Genomic DNA, 17,846 nt, shown 5'->3' with positions numbered 1-17,846 from the left:
GCTCGAGACCTGAGCGGAATTTTTTTAAATAGGGAGCGCTTTTCTCTTTAATGACTTTTACCCGGCGTGAATCCGGATTAATCACAAACCAAAGGAGATATAAGAAAAGATTAAAGTATGTGTAGATAGTAGATACACAGTCTGCAGTGGTCCCATGTTGCCCTCGTGTAGCCTAAAAGGAAGGATAACAGTACTTGTGGCTTGCCACTCATTTCAAAAGCACAAAATTTAAGGCTACCCTTTCCACTTCCAGTCATTTTTAAGCTACTTAGGTCAATTCCTTATCTACATTTGCTAACATGTTATAATAAAGTATTTTCAGGTTATTAATCTGTCATTACCAAAAAGATATAAAGCATTTTGGTCCCAGACATTAGGATGAGGCTTTCATTTTACACCATTCAATCTTAGATAATAAAAACCAGAAGTATATAGCAGTAACCTTTCACTCCATTTTGTGACACTATCTAGAGAGAAAAATGGCTTTGAGAATGTGGGCTTCTTCAACAGCCAATGCATTGAGAGTTTCCACTGCCTCAAGAGCTAATCTTTCCCCTGCTTATTCACTCTCTAGATGCTTTTCGACTGGTAACTTTTTTCAATCCATTGAACTCCTTTTTTCATTCTGAATAGGTAAATATATTTAAATTCTTAATTTGAGTTTCTTGAAAAAAATATTTTCCTTGAGGCGAGGGTCTATCGAGAACAACCTCTCTATTTGTAAATGGTGGGGGTAAGGTCTGCTGTACCCTCCCCACACCTCACTTAGGAATTACAATGGAATGTTATTGTTGCTGTTTAGTTTCTTGAAAATCTTGGTTTTTGCAGTTCTTGATGGGTTGAAGTATGCATCTTCACATGAATGGGTGAAGCATGAGGGCTCAGTGGCAACAGTTGGAATCACTGATCATGCTCAGGTTCTTCTTGTTTTTAGTAGTTTGAATAGTTCTCCTTTTTTTTTTTTTTTTTTTTTTTTGCAATCGAGAAATCCCCGAGGGTCAGGTGGCGCACAATTTTAAAGTCAGTAGATAATGGGCTCGTCCCTCTACCCTTCACCGCTTAAATAACACGTTCTTTGTCGGCAGCAGATTTGCATATAGCTCTCCATTGAATGCTGCTTATATACTAATATGGTATCAACAGATGCCATGTAACTAGGAGGTCACGGGTTCAAGCCGTAAAAATAGCTTGTTGCAGAAATAAAGGGTAAAGTTGCGTACAATAGACCCTTGTTGTCCGGTCCTGCCCCGAACCCCGTGCATAGCGGGAGCTTAGTACATCAGGCTGCTCTACCAGTATCAACAGATGACATTTTCTTTCAAATATCTATTTTTTTTTTGTGGGGGTGGGGGACAAGAGAACATTTTCTGGCCAAACCTTTAGTGAAAGAAGTTAAGGATGCCTATTCTCTAGGGGATTTCAGTTCTAATTGAATAAATCCATAGAAAATGAACTTTATGGCAAAATGCTAAGAAAAGCTAAGATTTAGTCATGTTTGTCCAAGAATTCATACTGAAAAGCATGAGGAGCTGATATGTTGCTCAGATTCTTCAAAAATACCACAAAATGCATGTCGGATCCTCCAAAAGTAATGCATTTTTGGAGGATCTGACGAAGGTGCAATAACATTTTATGAGAGTCCGAGCACATACGGAGCTCATAAACCATGATAAAAAAGAAAATAGGAAACCATGAATATGAAAAGAGTTCAACTTTTATGCGCGGACAATGTAAAAGAACTTTTTCACTATCATATCACCTATAACACGACTACAAGTAACCATCCTTAAAAAATGGGATTAATAATCTGAAAAAAAGGGTAGAGTTAATGGAAACTACAGGTTAAAATACATTGATTGATAGTGTAAAAAATCTTTTTACTTTCGGTGTATATAAGTTAAATAATAGATGATGTCATTAACGGAATGCAAAAAATGTGAAATTGTACTGCATTTCAACAGAGGTTAGTCTTGAATTATTACAGCACAAGCAAATCCATTTACATTGTTTGAAATGTCTTGCATTTATAGTTCTTAATCTGGAGATAGGAGTTGACCTTCAAACATGAATGTTTTTCAGGATCATCTTGGAGAAGTAGTGTTTGTGGATCTACCAGAAACTGGTGCTGCTGTTTCACAAGGAAGCAGTTTTGGTGCTGTTGAAAGTGTGAAAGCTACCAGTGACATTAACTGTCCAATCTCGGGCGAGATCGTTGAGGTCAACACAAAGCTCACTGAAACACCTGGTTTGGTAAATATTACTCCAACTATTTCTTGTTGTCTTTCCTTCATCCTCTGTGTGACTTATGGTTCACTGGTTCGAGCCGTAGAAGCAGCCATTAATGCTTGCATTAGGGTATACTATCTATGTCACACCCCTTTGGGCGCGGCTCTTCCCTGACTTGCATGAATGCGGAATGTTTTATGCATCGAGCTGGCCTTTTTTCCCTTCATTTCTCTTCTTTTCATTCTCCTTATGACTTATTTGATGTTTTCTTGATCACCTTTTGCATTCAAGGTTAACTCGAGCCCATATGAAGACGGGTGGATGATTAAGGTGAAGCCGAGCAATCCATCCGAGCTAGAATCTTTGATGGGGTCCAAAGAGTACACAAAATTCTGTGAAGAAGAGGATAGTCATTAAAACTTGAAGGTGTTTTTTTTATTCAACTTGAACTAACTTTGCCTTGTTAAGGCTGATACTGTGATGAAACTTCCAGTCACTTGTTAAAATTCTACAAAAATCAAAATAACATCCACTTTCCTGGTGTTTTCTTTGCCTTATGCAGAGTTGTGATGTAGTTTTTGGTTGTTAAGATCATCTTGCTCTCTGATTTTTTACCTTCCAATTCTTTCTACGTAGTAATTTTCGCCATGTTAAAGTTGGTAAACAAAAGACTAGCTGCTTAATTATATTACACATAAGTCATAACAAGGAGGAGAGCCTTAACGTAGCTGGTAAAGTTGTTGTCATATGACCAGGAAGTCACGGGTTCGAGCCGTGGAAACAGCCTCTTGCAGAAATGCATGATAAGGCTGCATACAATAGACTCTTGTGGTTCGGCCATTCTCCGAACCCCGCGCATAGCGGGAGCTTAGTGCATCGGGCTGCCCTATAAGTCATAACCAACTTGAATTTTGTCCTTATATTTGATAATTCCCTTAACACTTCTACTTGTTACTGGTATACTTCTTCCTTAGGAGAACTATTCACTTGTTATAGTCTTCCAAAGTTGGGCGATAACCATGTAATCTGAAGGGGGCAATTAACTTGAATAATACAAGCAAATTGAAGATTTATAGCTAACAGACATACAAAGAGGTCCAAAATCCCCTAGAACAATACAAGGAAAACATGGTACACAAGTGAAATTGAATCTTTTTTTCTTTTGATAATGGTGGTGTGTCCTGAAATGAGCTTAACTGGAGCTACATTGTCAGTCAGCGAGGATTTATATAGCCGATCCCAACTTGTTTGAAATTGAGGCATAGTTGTTGTTGATAACAGTGGTGTCAAGGCCAGATTGTGGGCACTTCGACTACTCAACACAACACCACCAACAAAATGAATTTACATGTAGACAAGAATATGGTTAAGGCTCAACATGAAATAGAGAAAGAGACAATCGTTGACATGATGTCGAGAGCTTCTCGAGTCTTGCAAGACAGTTATCAGTAGGACTAGGAATTGGTAGGTATACCACCCTTGATTCTGGATTAAGCCGCTCAAGCCTGCGCAGAACAAATTCAAGCCAATTATGCCTAATCCTTAACTCAATAATATCATGTGAAGTTGCAGAACTCAATGTGTTTATAATGTTAGTACCTATAATTGAGAAGAAACTAGTGAAGAAATACTGAAATTTCAAGCAAATCCAGGGAGATTGATAGGTAAAGCCATAAAACCATGTGAATAAATTTTGTACACTTTTTCCACCATATCTAACCATTTGGGATCAATCTCACTCCCCATCATAACTCTTATGATCACGCCAAATGTAGCTTTCTTCATTTTCCTGCCCATTCTTCAAATGAACTCTTCACAACTTCCTCAATTAGACCAAGGTACAATGACATGCCTGGTATTGGAGCTGTTGTTATTCGACGAAGACGCTTGTGTTCTTGATTTGTAATTCCATGTAATGCTTTCTTTCCGATTAGATTTAACACTGATTCAGGCCAACCCAATTCAAAGTTTTCATCAGCCATCAAAATTTTCCTGCATATTTCTGGTTTTGTGACAATGATGCTTGGCATTCCAAACAAAAACGCCTTGTACATTCCTCCATGTCCGATCCGTACCTTCATTGTTTCATGTTTTAACCAAATGTAAAGATTGTTATCACTAAAGAACAAAAGAAAGGAAGAAAGAAGGGGAGTCTTGAAGCAATAATAAAGTTATCTCCGTGCGACCTATAGGTCACTGGTTCGAGTCGTCGAAGCAGCCACTAGTGCTTGCATTACGGTAGGTTGTCTACATATACACCCCGCCCTTTTTGAAAAAAAAAAACAGAAAAATGTATAAATTTACCCTCTACTGTTCGGATATCCTAATTTTATCCTCCGTTATATACTCTTGTTGTTAGCAAATTGTTTCATATTTGCACTTGACTTAGGGAAGTTATAGTGTGCAGTAGATGAATTCTACATATTAAAATACTTTGAGAAATGTTTAACCAGAAAATAGGAATTTCGATCAAAGCTTAATTTTAGAATAACTCGGGTTACTGATAATCTAATATGGAATAAATAAGAATAATTGACTTGAACGATAGCCAAATAAGTAAAAGAAAGTAAAGTAAATTAGTGTATTCCAATAATATTCTGTGTCATTACAAATGTTATTTCTCTCCTTTTATAGTTATTTCTAAGTAATATATTTCTTTCCTATCATAACAGAGCCATTATGAGCAATTAATGGCATTAATGTAACGTTATAATTGGCAATCGTAACTGTTTCGTGAAGATTTTATAACGTTTTCCATCATTGATGCTCATTAATTATAGATAATACGTATCTGTACTTTTTGCTATCTAGGTTCATTCTTCCGCTGTCTCTTCGAATTACCAAGAGGTCCGAGTAACTCTTCCTTCTTATTTTCTTGAATCTTTGCCCGTGCCTGTTAAGGCTCGTGTCTCTTCAACTATTCTTTGCCAGCTGTCATTCTTTTATTGATCCACGTGTCTTGACGTATCATCACATAATTAATTCCAAATGCTAACTTGATTTTTCCCAATACAGATAGTCCCCCCACTTGTCATTTATTCATCAATTGAATATTTATGAAATGGATCTTATTAAAGCGGGAATTTTTGCCGCCATCCTTCGTATCATTATAACTTCTCCAAAACTGATGCTTCGCATGTCACTTCCATTTAATGCATGTGACATGTGGTGACTTTTTATTGGTTCTACAACCCTTCAGCGCCTTTTGAGGCTTTTTTTGGGCTTAAATCAATCACGAAGTGACAGGTTTCATTATGACATTCCCATCATTACCTTTTTTGTTTGACGATTGCTTTTGAGTATAAATATAACCTTTGTCTTTTCTTTCTCATAAAAGTTTCCCATCTTTGAATATTCATTCTTGTCTATTTCCTCGTACAACCATGTCTTCTTCGAACCCTAATCCCCGAAAAGTTCCTATTGTTGATGAACTTCCCCTTGCTCCTATTAGAAGCAGAAGAGGGGGAAGATTACGCAGTCTAGGGTCGGTTGCCATTAGAGGTTATTCTTCTTCTCTACCTAGTTCCGCTCCTCCTTCAGCTTCTAGAACTAGGGCTTCCATCACACATCGGTCTTCTGCTAGAAGTAGGGATTCCAATGAGTCAGTTCGTGAACCCACAATAGACGAGATTATCCCTTTTGAACTTTCCTTCTATACCGATAGAGAATCAATTAGGAACTAGGTTTCTTCTATATCCTCTCATGATCGTGCCGATGTTTTCCCTTCACAGATTACTGAAGGCTTGATTTCTGTTGTTTGTAGAGACTGTCACTGGAGTTTCGATTTCCCAGTTCTGATTTCTAATGCAAATCAAAGGATTACTTCTTACAAAGCTGGCTTTTCCTTTGTATATACATACCCTTTTACTTTGGGCTTTAGACCCCCTATTGAACCCGGTTATCATTGAACTCTGCCATTTCTTCAATGTGTGTTTAGGAGAAATTGGCCTTATTGTGTGGAGGATTGTTGCATGTCTAAGGTACTTAGCTAATTTGGCTCAATTGCCTTTCACCTTTTTTCACCTGATTCACCTCTACTCCCCTAAGTTGTTCCGACATGGGATATTCACTCTGGTGGCGAGGAGTAAGAGAGTTTTAGTCAGCCCTGAGGATGACAAGGACCGTATCTGGTATGCCAGATTTGTCGCTGCTCTTATGGTAGGGTTAGTAGGTGAAGAAAATGTACCATTCCCTGAAAAGTGAAATTTTGCACGTAAGTTTTATTTACAACTTTATTTCTTTTCTTTTTGAGAAAGGGTTTGCTCTTCTCGTGACTGTTTCGCTTCTCTTTTTTCAGCAACCATAGGAATTGTTGAAGAGATTCCCAATTTTCATGGTTGGGTAGAGAAACTGTTGACCATTGCTCCGATGGAAGTTATATCTTGGAAATACCTTTCAAACAGGTGTGGTTGGAAGGTTAAGACCCATGGCAAGATTCTTCCTTCTATTTTCATCTCAAGGTTAAGACCCTTTTTTTATAGATCAATCTCATCGGTACAAAGATGATGAAAAGGGTTTTCCATACAGAGCAGTTGATGCATGATAACCAGATTGAGGCAGATAATTGGAAAGAGCAGTATGAAAGTCTCCATCTTGAGATGGAAGTTTTACAAGAAAACAAATGTACCTTAGAGCAGCAGTTGAGGGTCATGGCATCGGAGTTAGCAACTGAAAAAGCTTCTCCCAACCAGGCAGGCAAGGATAAAAATCTCCTCGACTCATTATTTGTTGAACAACTCTCCAAAGCCACCGAGGAGATCATAGGTTTGAAGGCCTTGTTGAACGATAAAGAGGTTTATGCAGGTGAACTTGTTCAAACACTCACCCAGACCCAAGAAGATCTCCGTGTGTCTTCTGATAAGGTCAAGTTTTTGGAGAGTTCGCTTGCCCCTTTACAATCTTCTTACGATGTTTCTTTGAATGAGAGGGAGGAAATTAAGAGTGGAATTGATCATTGGGAAAGAGACTACGAGGCTCTTGAGGACAAAGCTATTGTTGAAGTAAGTTGGGCCATATTGAACACTCGCCATGATACCCTTATGGAGGTTAGCCAAGAAGGTTTTAACTTGGATGTTGAGTTAGCAAAGATAAAAGAGACCATTGAAAAAACTCAGCAAGACCAAAGTTTCTCTTCTCCCATGGCTGATACTCCTGAGAACGTTGAAGTTGATCCTGATGCGGTGATTGTCCCAGCTCCTTCAGACTAAATCGAGCCTTCTGTTGCTGTTGATGCCGTTTTGAACTCTTCTTCTGCTCCACAGTGAAAGTTTATTTGTGAAGTTTGACTCTTTTTTTTCCTTTTTGGTGGAATATGTGGTGGTATTACCCCTGGTCCCATTTTGGGGGTTATGTTTTTGGTAATAGCAAGTCCCCAGGTCTTTTCAGGGCTTTTAAGATAACAATCAGTTTATGACTAAGTTCATACTTAGTTTTAATATTATAAAGTTTTCATTTTAACTTAATCCTTTCGAGTTTCTGTTATACTCTTTTAATAATTTGCCTTGTTTTTTATAAGTCCAAGGTCTTGCTTTTTAATTCGTGGGTTTTTGTCTTGCCCTTTTGACTTTTTGCATTTTTAAAAATGCTTTATTAATTTTATGGATCTTTGAATCAAACATGAATTATAAAAGAGGGCCATTTTATATACGACACTTAATGAAGAAGACGTCTCAACTTCATAATGGTGTAAACATACGAAAGGAGAAATAGGAACACACATGTTTCTTGAAATAACTTTGATAAAGTTTTCATTCGAACTTTATCAAGTTTAAATAATATCTTACATGTATTTAAATATCTTCTATTACTTTTCCATAACGGTTTTCCTTACAACATATTTGCAAAAAAGAAAATTCAAGGGTTTCTTTATGACCCATGGCTAAATACTACCTTTAACTTAAACATTCGTAAGATTTGAAATCTGTATCCATGAGTGTATTCTTCACAGGTTTTTGGATCAGGCTTGCATTTTAGGCTCGTGACTTTGCTCTGAACTTGATATTTATTGAGTAAACTTTAGGCTTGACTTGAAATTCAATCGTTCATCCTTCTTTGCCTGACTTATACATATATCATATGTATATTATATAGTCCCCCAAGTATTTGAGCTTTGAAGTATGAAATCTCGAGCACTTGATTATTCCTTCCATGCGGTCCTTTTCCTGAAAAGGAAAAACATACAGGACTCGGAGGTATAATTTTAGATGAACACTGCTTAACCCATTTAAATTTCCATCAGAATAGTTGTAAACCTAGACTAAGAATTATGTTCTTTCCACGTGTCTTTCAGGTCGTAATTCATTATTTAGTGCAGCCCAACTTTCTGCCTATCATCTAAAATCATTAGTAAAATTTTAATAATTCAAAAATAAAAATCATTAGTGAGGATACCTGCCCGTTGGTATTCCCTTTCCTTAGAAGTAGTATCTCTTTAGATGAACAACATTCCAATTTGAGTAGAATCTTGCCATCCAACGTTTCAAGCTCGTATGCTTTTTTTCCTGAGATACCATGAATCTTATAAGGCCCTTCCCAAGTTAGATTTAACTTTCCTGCATTGGCTGCCCTCATAGATTGGAAAACTTTCTTGAGTACGTAGTCCCCAATCTTGAAGTATCTGAGATGAGCTTTCCGATTGTAATACCGCTCAATAATTTTTTTGTGCTGCCATCCTTATTAGTGCACATTTCCTCCTTTCTTCAAGTAAATCCAGGTTTACCCGCATCTCTTCTTCGTTCGATTCTTCAGTAGCTTGAGTATACCTCGTAATTGGTTCCCCTATCTAGACCGGAATTAAGGCTCCAGCCCCCTATACAAGTAAAAATGGTGTTTCTCCTGTACTTGTTTTTGTTGTTGTTCGGTAAGCCCATAAGACTCCAGGTAGTATCTCTGGCCAATTGCCTTTAGATTCTTCCAGTCTTTTCTTCAAGTTGTTGATAATGACTTTATTTGTTGATTCAACTTGTCCATTACCCACCGGATGGTAAGGTGTTGAAGTAATCCTTTTAATTCACCAACTTTGGAAAAATTCTGTGATTTGTGCACGTATAAATTGCGAGCCGTTATCACATAAAATTTCCTTTGGTACCCCAAATCGACATATGATGTTCCGCCAGATGAAGTCTCTGATCTCTTTTCTTATACCTGTTTGAAAGCTTCCACTTCTACCCACTTAGTAAAATAGTCAGTGAGTACTAATAAAAATCTTACCTTGCCTTTGGCTTGTGGTAGTGGACCTACGATATCCATCCCCCACTTCATAAAAGGCCATGGTGCAACGACCGGATGTAATAATTCAATTGGTCGATGCAGGTTATTACCATATCTTTGGCACTTGTCACATTTTCCACAAAAATTTCCGCATCTTCTTCCATTTTTGGCCAGTAATAGCCGGCTCTAATCATGGTTTTTACCAAAGATCTTCCTCCAGTATGATTTTTACAATGTCCCTCGTGTATTTCTCTCATCACGTATTCTGTTTGAGAAGGTCCGAGGCATCTTGCTAGAGGACCACTGAACATTTTTCAATAAAGATTGCCTTGATTTAAACAGTAGCGAGAAGCTTTTTGCGAAGTGCTTGAGCCTTTTTCTTATCTTCAGGTAAAATTCCATACTGCAAAAAATTGACAATCTCGTTCCTCCAATCCTAAGTTAGATTATTGTAATTTACCTCGTGTTTGTCTTGATCAAGTATTGAATGAAACAAATGAATCACGAAAGTATTTTCTTCATTCGTTACTTCTGCAACAGATGCAAGATTCACTAGAGCGCCTGCCTCGTCATTTTCTTCCCTTGGTATCTGCATGACTTTCCAAGTTTGAAATTGCCTAAACAAATTCCGTGCCTTTTCTAGGTATTGCTGCATCCTTGCCTCTCTGGTTGTATAAGTCCCATGCATCTGGTTAAGAACAAGCTGTGAGTCGCTTTTGATTACTACCTACTCTATTCCGAGCTCTCGTGCCAACTCTAAACCTGCAATCACAGCTTCATGTTCTTCCTCATTATTAGTGACTGGATGGCACTTTATTACTTGTCTTATGGTTTCACCCGCAGGTGGTACCAGGACAATGCCTAGATCTGTTCCTTTTACATATGACGAACCGTTAGTAAATAAGGTCCATGTACCTGGATTAGATCCATTAAATATCTGCAGTTCTTTTTTTGCTTCTAACTGTATCCTTTGGCTAAAATCTGCCACGAAATCTACTAAAACTTGTAACTTTATTGCAGTTCTAGGTTGATATGTAATGTCATATTCACTTAGTTCTATAGCCCACTTGGCTAATCTACCCGATAACTCTTGTTTATGCAATATATTAGGTAAGGGGTAGGCGGTTACCACAGAAATAGGATGACATTGGAAATAAGGTCTTAGTTTCCTAGATTCCATAATCAAAGCTAATGCAAGTTTCTCTAAATGAGGATATCGAGTCTCAGCATCTAGCAAAAATTTGCTAACATAATAAATCGGTGATTGTTTACCTTAGTCTTCTCGAACTAATACGACACTTACCGCCACTTCTGAAACTGCAAGGTAGACAAGTAATTTCTCCCCATCTGTTGGTTTGGCTAGCAATGGTGGATTTGACATGTACGCCTTTAAATTTTTAAGCGCTTGTTGACATTCTTAAGACCATTCAAATTGGTTTTGCTTTTTTAAAGCTGAAAGAATTTAAAGCACTTTTCTGATGACTTGGAAATAAACCTACCCAAGGTTGTTATTCTCTCTGCCAGCCTCTGTACTTCTTTTTTGCTCGTGAGTATGTCCGGAATTTCTTCAATAGCTTTAATCTGCGCAGGATTTACTTCAATGCCACGGTTAGAAACAAGAAATCCCAAGAACTTACCTGATGAGACGCCAAATGCACATTTCTCAGGATTTAAATTCATGGTAAATTTGCGAAGAATCTGAAATGTATCAGTCAAGTGTTGAATACGGTCCCCTGTTTGCTGTGATTTGACCAACATATCATCTATATATACTTCTATGGTTGTGCCTAAGTGTTCTTGGAACATTTTGATCACTAGACTTTGGTATGTAGCCCCAACATTCTTTAAATCGAATGGCATGACTTTGTAACAGTAAGTCCCCCTGTCTATGGTGAAGGTAGTCTTTTCTTCATCTAGAGGATCCATTTTAATCTGATTATATCCTAAATAGGCATCTAAAAAACTTAACAATTCATGCCATGCCGTAGCATTAATTAGTTGATCTATGTGCGGTAATGGAAAAGAATCTTTAGGGCATCTTTATTCAGATCAGTATAATCTACACAAACTCGCCACTTACCATTCCTTTTAGGTACTACAACAGTATTAGCCAACCAATCTGGATACTTTACCTCGCGGATAGACCTAATTTTTAAAAGTTTTTGCACTTCATCTTGAATCACCTGGTTCTTGAAGGAGCCTTGCTTCCTTTTCTTTTGTTTGACATATGGGTACGATGGATCTTCATTTAATTTGTGGGTCATTACCTCCAGTAGTGTATCTGTCATATCTGAATGGGATCAAGCAAAACAATATGCGTTAGCCTTTAAAAATTCAATCAACTTACATTTCATTTCCGGGCTGAGGTTGGTTCCAATGTAGACTTTTCTGTCTGGCCAATGTACAAATAGCACCACAGCCTCTAGTTCCTGGATCGTTGTTTTGATATTTTTATTTTCCTCTGGTTCCTGAATAGTATCGGGCCTCGAATCTACATCTATTTGCCCACTTTCAGTTGAGGTCCGTGTTGATGCGTCCTCAACTGCATTCTGTGATTGCTATTTTTCGTCACTTTTTGCGTTTGAATTTGCCACGGAATTAATGCTCCGTGAAGCTTGTTGGTCACCACGGATTTTCCCTATCTCCCATTGTGATGGAAATTTGATAACTTGATGTAAGGTAGATGGAACAACGTCCATTTCGTGAATCCATAGTCTGCCGAGAATCATATTGTAAGCCATATCCATTTCTACCACCTGAAATTTCGTATCTTTGACCACTTCTTCTGCGAATGTGGTGAGTATTATCTCCCCTTTTGTTACGAAGCTCGAGTTGTCAAAACCAGACAAGGTGTGTGCCTTGGGTACCAGCTTATCATCAGCTTGCATCTCGTTTACCACTCTTAACAGAATGATATTCACGAAACTACCTGGATCAATCAAAACTCGTTTTACTTTAGTGTCATGTACAAGTAAAGATATTACCAGTGCATCATTATGCGGGGTTAGCATGCCATCTGCATCTGCATCATCAAATGTAATACTATCTTCTTCCAAAACTTGTCAAACTCGCTTCCCGTGTGTAACTATTATTTTTGACACTTTCTTTGCTGCTGTATATGTTACGCCATTGATCTCTTCTCCTCCATTTATGACATTAACCGTCCTTTTTGGTGAAGGAGGTTTTGAGGGCTCCTGCCTATTCTTCATATATGCTTACTTTCCCTTTTCACTAAACAATGCAATTAAATATACTTGTTTTAATAAATGTTCAACTTCACTTTGCAGAAATCTACAATTCGTCATTTTGTGACCGTGATCATTGTGAAACTCGCACAAAAAATCTGGATTTTGTCTATTCGGGTTTGATCTCATTTCCTTTGGCCATTGTACCTTGTCTCCCATGCTTCTTAAAACAACCACCAACTCGGATGTGCTAACATTGAAATTGTAACCACCGATCTTTGCCTTCAAGCTTCTATCATCATCTCGTATCTATCACGTGTTTCGTTATTTTCCGAACCTTGATGATGAACCTGACTCTCCATCTCTAGATCTATGATCGTACCTTGGGTTTTCTTGTTTTGAACGTGAGTCCCTTCCTGCTGGTCCCATGTAAGGCTCGTACCTATTTTTACCAGACCTTTGTTTAGTTTCAGCTCATCTTGAACTCACCCTTTCATCTTCTCGAGACTGAGTGATGGTATCTTCTTCTATTCGCAGCTTCATGTTGTATCTGTTATAAACATCTTTCCAAGTTGTTGCTGGAAATTCTCGTAGACATTCTTTGAGTCTCCTCGTGGCTTTTGAACTTTTTTCATTTAGATTACTGGCAAATGGCATAGCCACCCAGTTATCAGGTACTCGTGGCAACATCATCCTTTCTGATTGGAATCTGTCTACAAATTCCTTGAGCAGCTCCGTATCTCCTTGTTTTATTTTGAAAATGTCCTCCATTCTTTTTCCAACTTTTTGAGCTCCCGAGTGTGCTTTGATAAATGAATCTGCAAGCTTAGCAAAATAATTTATAGAATTTTCAGGTAAAAGAGAGTACCGTGTTAATGCTCCCTTAGTGAGTGCTTCTCCGAATTTTTTGACTAATACTGATTCAATTTATTGCTTGGTCAAGTCGTTGCCCCTTTACACCGGTTGTGAATACAGTTATGTGATCCCGTGGACCAGTTGTTCCATCATATTTTGGAATATCGGGCATTTTGAATTTCTTCAGAATTGGTAGAGGAGCAACATTTGGCTTCCAAGATTGTTGTGAGTATTTGTCCATATCTATTCCCTTGATTATAGGTGTCACTCCAAACATTTTCTCTCTGCGGTCACTCTACTCCTTGAGCTATTTCTGCAAAGTTAGTACTAAATTTTGTAAATCAGAATTAACTGGGTTACCTGGTTCTCCATCACGAGATTCGCTGGGAGTTCCGCCACTGCCTGAATTAACGAGTCTTGAGCGAGGATTTTCTAGGGTGTTGTTGTTTGGAGTTGGTGTTGGCGGTACAACCAGCAACTGGTTGGTAAAAGCCTGAAGAGCATTGCTGACCTGTTGAGCGATTAATTTTTTCAAAGCTTCATCGATAGCTTGATCATTTGCAAGTCTGTTATTTTCATTCGATTTAGATCTGTCAGGAGTCACCTCTCGTGATTGTCAAGGAGAATGTTGTGGCGAAGGAGCTGGAGTTCTGTTACCTTGTTGGTTCAGTTGATGTTGTAGATCTCCTTGGTGTGGTATATTTTGTTGGTTATTGTCGTTGACATTCGACATGATTGTTTTTGATAAAAGAATCGATTTGGAAAGTAGAAGATTATCAAATTCCCAATAACGAAACCAAATTGTTTAACTAGAAAATAGGAATTTCGGTCAAAGCTTAATTTTAGAAGAATTCGGGTTACTGATAATCTAATATGGAATAAATAAGAAGAATTGACTTGAACGATAGCTGAATAAGTAAAAGAAAGCAAAGTAAATCAGTGTATTCCAATAATAGTCTGTGTCATTACAAATGTTATTTCTCTCATTTTATAGCTATTTCTAAGTAATATGTTTCTTTCCTCTCATAACAGAGCCAATATGAGCAATTAATGGCATTAATGTAATATTATAATTGGCAATCGTAACTGTTTCGTGAAGATTTAATTACATTTTTCATTATTGATGCTCATTAATTATGGATAATACGTATCTGTACTTTTTGCTTTCTAGGTTCATTCCTCCGATGTCTCTTCGAATTACCAAGAGGTCCGAGTAACCGTTCCTTCTTATTTTTTTGAATCTTTGCCTGTTCCTGTTAAGGCTCGTGTCTCTTCAACTATTCTTTGCTAGCTATCATTTTTTTATTGATCCACGTGTCTTGATGTATCAGCACATAATTAATTCCAAATTTTAACTTGATTTGTTCCAATACAAGAAAAAGTTTCAAATTTACCAATCTACTTTTGATTGGTTTAAAATTATCCTCGTTATACGTCAAATTAGAGCTTCGTCACGGTCAAAGGTAACTACGAGACCATTGTTGTCTGCAAGGTTACATGAACAATATTCTCCAAAGTACATAAATAAAGGTAAAATTAAGAATTCATATAGTAGATGCATATTTCTTTTTTTTTTTATCTTTTTCCTAAAAGAACATTGTTGGCCTTTGTGAAGCTAAAGAGAGGTGATTATTTCTTTCAAGAATCTAGATGAAACTATCATTTCAGCTATAGAAATCCCCACAGACGGCGCCAAATTGTTTGACTCAAAAGATATCGAAACTTTTTTGAACAAATCAATCAAAGAAAATGAAGGGGTAAATCTTAGCTAAATATAATAATCTCTAGAACGAAAGATGGATAAGGAGAATAAGGATAACAAGACTTGTTTATCTATCTAGATCAACTATTCTTTTACAATAAATCTTCTCACTCGTTTTTGTAAGTAAATTTATAACAAGTATTATGAATCAGACCAGAAGTGCCCACTTACAAAGTTGTTTTTCGCTATATATATAAGAGACAAACCCCTTCTAAGCCCTAAAAAACAAATCATAGGGAATATTCGAAGGAATATTCCTAATGCCCCCTAATGGACCTACACTACTATAAAAGCGTGCAGTCTCTGTTCGCTTGTCTATCATTCTCCACAGAACGTCGAGCTACGAGGATCTCGTCGTTTGTCGTATTCATCAACGGCCGTGGTCGTCCAAATTTGGACCCATACAGTTAGTGCCTCCGCTTGTCGAGGTTGCAACTTGGTGCGTCCTTGATAAGCAGACACCACTCGCTCTTGTGGAGAAATTTGGTCTTACGAAGCTTTACGGCTTGGCCAATAATGGGAGGTCAGCATGCTCAACAGGACACCGGATAGTGTACCTTATCGGGAAATAACGTCATCTTTACGTGTGTTATCATTATGCGTGTTTTCGAGACATGGGTTGAGGGCTTGTCACTTCAATTTCAGTGCCACTCTACAACCTTCTGCTTTGATTTTGGCGCCACCCAATCCTATAAATAGGTGGAGGGTTTTTTTTTCAATAACTCTTGGCCATTTCATTCCTGGTTATCCTTTCTCATCTCTCCCGTGTTTGTTCCAACAACTTTCTACTTCTTCTCCCATTCTCCGTTCACAACTTTCTTTTAACACCTTTTCCATCGAAGAGATGTCTAGAACACATCGATCTCGTGAGGGCGTTTCTGACACAGCCCCGTTGTCCATGGTACTCCCTTCTGGCAGTGAGGATATGACGATGAAAGAGGGGGATAGTTTTCCCACTGTGGAGGAGTTGTTGCCGAGACACCCCATGTCTCGAAGCGACTTCATCAAGGATCCTCCCCCTACTCCTACCCCTGTGCTCTCTGAAACAGAACAAGTTCATATTGATGCTCTCTGTACAAAGTATAGAATCCCCGCTCATGTTGATATGGTTCCAGCGGGAAGGGACTTCGTGGAAGTTCATAGGCCCGGGTACTGCGCTTTTTATGAGTACCCCTTCGTGATCGGTTATTCTTTCCCCCTTTTTCCATTAGCGGAAGAGTTATGTAGATTCTATCAAGTTTCCCGGCGCAACTTTCACCATACACGCTTAAGATACATCTGTTGTTATGAAGTATGCGGAGTTGGCGGGGTGCGAGGTTATTGTCCACCACCTCTTGCACCTGTTCTCGCCCAGCTTTCATAGGGGCACTATGGTGCATTTGAGGCACCGTCGAACAAAGGAGCTGGTGGTTGGGACCGACGACTGAGCAAGTCGCAAGTTTTGGCATAAGTACTTCTTTGTCAAAACCGAACACCTTGTTTCTGACCCCGCTAGGTTCCCGGAGCGGTAGAATGAGAATCGTAAGTGTCGCCACTTGTTTTACTCTTTCTTTTCCTCTTCATTCATTATAGGGTTTGTTTGCTTCTCGTTTGCAGCTATAGAGCGTCTACCCCACCCTATTGCGGGTATAAGAGATTGGGTAGCCCGCTTATTGCCCCATGTAGCGGAGACCCGAGATTGGCCCGCCTTCGTGAAATGTTATGGACCGAGAGTTTCATCTGGTAAATATCTTCCCATATATTACTTCGTTGGTTATACACCGTTATCTATTGATACGAATCTTCATGATGACAGGTCGAGGAGCTTCTAGGTGGAGGGCCCCAGTCCCTGCATTCCAACATGTCGTTGTTGCTGCAGGAATGCAGTTTACTTTGAATGAATCTGTTCGAAGGGGTCATACTCAGCCGATTCAAATGGAGGGTCCTCTCGAGATATGGTCGTGAGGGATAAGTCTTGTTCCATACCGACCCCTCACCTCTTGGAAGAGTCCTCTAATGGGGATGAGTTGTTACTGAGAAAAAGGAGGAGAGTGGAGCTTGGGAAGGATATGGATGTGGACACTGGTAGAAGTAGGGTGGGTGCATCGCAAACAGCACCTGTGCCCACATTTATGGCCGACGCTATCTTAGTGGGGAGGTCTCCCCAAGCGGAAGGGGTTTACCTAGGAGGCGGCTCTGTGCGCTCCACTAAGGGAGGCGCGTCATCCAATGTTGGAGGGGGCCTGCACGTCGAGGGCGAAGGCTCGAGTTCAAATGTCGACCCGAAGGACGTTCGTGAGTTTTTAGAATGCCATACTCATGTGTAGGTCAGAATGGAGGGTTCTGATCGGCATATAGTTGTCCTAGAGGACTACAACTTGTTGTCAAACTGTGATCAGGTGGCGTCTTCTTTAGCCCCTTTATGTGCTGCCCCCAAGAGTGAGGCACGTAGAGCGATGAGCGATATGGAGTTGTCTCGAAACTTTGTCGGCATGGCCTTGCGGGTAGATGTCTTTTTTTTCCTTTTGGTTGTTGGGTTTGCTTTGTTATTGCCGATTTATCTTTTTATTTTACCTTCTTTCTTATTGTGCCAAACCCTTATCATAGAGACTGAGTGCGAGCGCCGGGAG

General features: G+C 38.9%; 1 protein-coding gene across 1 annotated transcript; it reads left to right on the top strand.

Annotated features, from left to right (window-relative positions):
- Window positions 1–293: 293 nt before the first annotated feature.
- LOC107820179 (glycine cleavage system H protein, mitochondrial) lies at window positions 294–2,780 on the top strand. Its single transcript, XM_016646409.2, has 4 exons — window positions 294–588; window positions 829–917; window positions 2,080–2,250; window positions 2,518–2,780. The coding sequence occupies exons 1-4, from the start codon at window positions 480–482 to the stop codon at window positions 2,641–2,643; spliced, it is 495 nt and encodes a 164-aa protein (XP_016501895.1). The 5' UTR covers window positions 294–479; the 3' UTR covers window positions 2,644–2,780.
- Window positions 2,781–17,846: the final 15,066 nt, after the last annotated feature.

The sequence above is a fragment of the Nicotiana tabacum genome, chromosome 5 (assembly GCF_000715075.1).
Source record: "Nicotiana tabacum cultivar K326 chromosome 5, ASM71507v2, whole genome shotgun sequence".
In the NCBI taxonomy this organism is placed as follows: Eukaryota; Viridiplantae; Streptophyta; class Magnoliopsida; order Solanales; family Solanaceae; genus Nicotiana; species Nicotiana tabacum.
Note: the sequence above shows the minus strand (reverse complement) of the source record. Positions and strands in the feature narration are given on the sequence as shown.

Bases quoted from the DNA above. Each gene is read 5' to 3' on its own strand.
- LOC107820179 (XM_016646409.2), top strand. From the start codon at position 480: ATGGCTTTGAGAATGTGGGCTTCTTCAACAGCCAATGCATTGAGAGTT. The intron at 918-2,079 runs GTTCTTCTTGTT...AATGTTTTTCAG, and splicing joins GAATCACTGATCATGCTCAG to GATCATCTTGGAGAAGTAGT. The intron at 2,251-2,517 runs GTAAATATTACT...TTTGCATTCAAG, and splicing joins TCACTGAAACACCTGGTTTG to GTTAACTCGAGCCCATATGA.